The 2,460-nt window shown below is 32.8% G+C and overlaps 2 protein-coding genes across 2 annotated transcripts in view; both read right to left on the bottom strand.

Annotated features, from left to right (window-relative positions):
- Positions 1 to 1,468, bottom strand: part of LOC106473292 — a 23,577-nt gene extending 22,109 nt beyond the window's left edge. The window contains exons 1-2 of the mRNA XM_022401755.1: positions 1,445 to 1,468; positions 593 to 851 (exon numbers count right to left, since the gene is read on the bottom strand). Coding sequence (XP_022257463.1) covers positions 593 to 851; positions 1,445 to 1,468 — 283 coding nt within the window. The remainder of the gene's footprint in view (positions 1 to 592; positions 852 to 1,444) is intronic.
- Positions 1,469 to 2,390: 922 nt separating this feature from the next.
- LOC111089373 overlaps positions 2,391 to 2,460 on the bottom strand; it is a 10,794-nt gene continuing 10,724 nt past the window's right edge. Inside the window, exon 4 of the mRNA XM_022401756.1 lies at positions 2,391 to 2,401. Within this exon, the coding sequence (XP_022257464.1) occupies positions 2,391 to 2,401 (11 nt within the window). The remainder of the gene's footprint in view (positions 2,402 to 2,460) is intronic.

Genomic DNA, 2,460 nt, shown 5'->3' with positions numbered 1-2,460 from the left:
GATTTACTGGAACCTTTGATTCTACATTATACTTGCAGCACCACATTAAACAAGATTTACTGGAACCTTTGATTCTACATTATACTTGCAGTACTACATTAAACAAGATGTACTACAACCTTTGATTCTACATTATACTTGCAGCACCACATTAAACAAGATGTACTACAACCTTTGATTCTACATTATACTTGCAGCACCACATTAAACAAGATTTACTGGAACCTTTGATTCTACATTATACTTGCAGTACCACATTAAAGAAGATGTACTAGAACCTTTGATTCTACATTATACTTGCAGCACCACATTAAACAAGATTTACTGGAACCTTTGATTCTACATTATACTTGCAGCACCACATTAAACAAGATTTACTGGAACCGTTTAATGTGGTGCTGCAAGTATAATGTAGAATCAAAAAGATGTACTACAACCTTTGATTCTACATTATACTTGCAGCACCACATTAAACAAGATGTACTAGAACCCCACATTAAACATACTTACGTATATAAAACAACCTAAAAGATAACTACTTCAATACTTACGTATATAAAATAACCTAAGAAATAACTACTTCAATACTTACGCCACCTGAATTCGTAGTAATCGTAATAATCATCATCGATTAGATTAGGCCTAGCGGTTCCCCATCCACCTTCGTAGCTGCTGAATCTACAGGAGTGGTAGCGGGAACTGAACTCCACAGAACGACAGTCACGTCCGTAACGACGCATACATTCGTCTAAACACTCCTGGAAGGAGTAGGAGTTGATCTCCTTGTCGTGAGATCCATCCAGTTTCTTACGTCTAAATCGTTCTAAAGTAGCGTTATTGAACAGAGAAGTCTGTTCAACAGTCGAAAAAAAAAAACAACTAGTGTTAAAACAGACCTTCAGAAAGAAGCCAGTCATCATCCTAATAAAACACCGCGTAACAGTTAAACTTTGAGTTTTGTTAAAGATAAAACTCAACTTGAAACATGAGTTTATAATAAAATATTATGCAGTGTAGTGTCAAGTAAGTGCGAAATGGTTAAGATATGTTATAGTTGGAACCTCAATAAGAACACACAAGATCTTAAATTAAGATAGATGGTTACCAAAACACTCATCCACTTTGAGGTTAATCGAAGTTTATAAGAATGACGTTACAGGTTGATCATATTCTACCTGATGGCAGTTATTATGATCTATTATCCAAAACAACAGTTTCTGTTAAAAGAAACTTTTCTATATGTCAGCAACATTAATATCATCCTACACATATTTTTTTCACAGACCACACTACATATGGACATCACCTTCCAAAGGAAGAAACATCCGTTGGAGCTGGTTTGGTTTTGAATTCCGCGCAAAGCTACATGAGGGCTATCTGTGCTAGCCGTCCCTAAATTAGAAGTGAAAAACTATAGGGAAGGCAGCTGGTCATCACCACTCACCACTGCTCTTAGGCTCCAATACATCTTGTTTAATGTGGTGCTGTAAGTATAATGTAGAATCAAAGGTTGTAGTACATCCCTACAAATTTTATAGACTACAACTAAAGTCTTACAAATTCTATAGACTACAACTAAAGTTCTATAAATTCTATAGACTACAACTAAAGTCCTAATAATTCTCTAGATTACAACTAAAGTCCTAAAAAATCTTTAGACTATAACTAAAGTCCTAAAACTTCTTTAGACTACAACTAAAGTCCTAAAAAGTCTCTACACTACAACTAAGGTCCTAAAAAGTTTCTAGACTACATCTAAAGTCCTAAACTAAAAGCATAAATTTTATGAGTCGTTATTTCATCATCAAGTTATTGGAATATAAAACAACGTAAGAGATAACTACTTCTAAATTCTCTAGATTACAACTAAAGTCCTACAAATCTTTAGACTACAACTAAAGTCCTAACACATTTTATAGACTACAACTAAAGTCTTACAAATTCTATAGACTACAACTAAAGTCCTAAAAATTCTTTAGACTACAACTAAAGTCCTAAAAAGTCTACACTACAACTAAGGTCCTAAAAAGTCTCTACACTACAACTAAGGTCTTTAAAATTCTATAGACTACAACTAAAGCCCTACAAATTCTATAGACTACAACTAAAGTATTAGGACTTTAGTTATAGTCTATAGAATTTATAGAACTTTAGTTGTAGTTTATAGAATTTGTAAGACTTTAGTTGTAGTCTATAAAATTTGTAGGACCTTAGTTGTAGTCTATAGAATTTGTAGGGCTTTAGTTGTAGTCTATAGAATTTTAAAGACCTTAGTTGTAGTCTATAAAATTTGTAGGACTTTAGTTGTAGTATATAGAATTTGTAAGACTTTAGTTGTAGTCTATAAAATTTGTAGGACTTTAGTTGTAGTCTATAGAATTTGTAGGACTTTAGTTGTAGTCTATAGAATTTTAAAGACTTTAGTTGTAGTCTATAAAATTTGTAGGACTTTAGTTGTAG

Source organism: Limulus polyphemus, unplaced genomic scaffold, assembly GCF_000517525.1.
Source record: "Limulus polyphemus unplaced genomic scaffold, Limulus_polyphemus-2.1.2 Scaffold6049, whole genome shotgun sequence".
NCBI classification, from domain to species: domain Eukaryota; kingdom Metazoa; phylum Arthropoda; class Merostomata; order Xiphosura; family Limulidae; genus Limulus; species Limulus polyphemus.
This window is presented reverse-complemented; position numbering and strand designations above follow the sequence as displayed.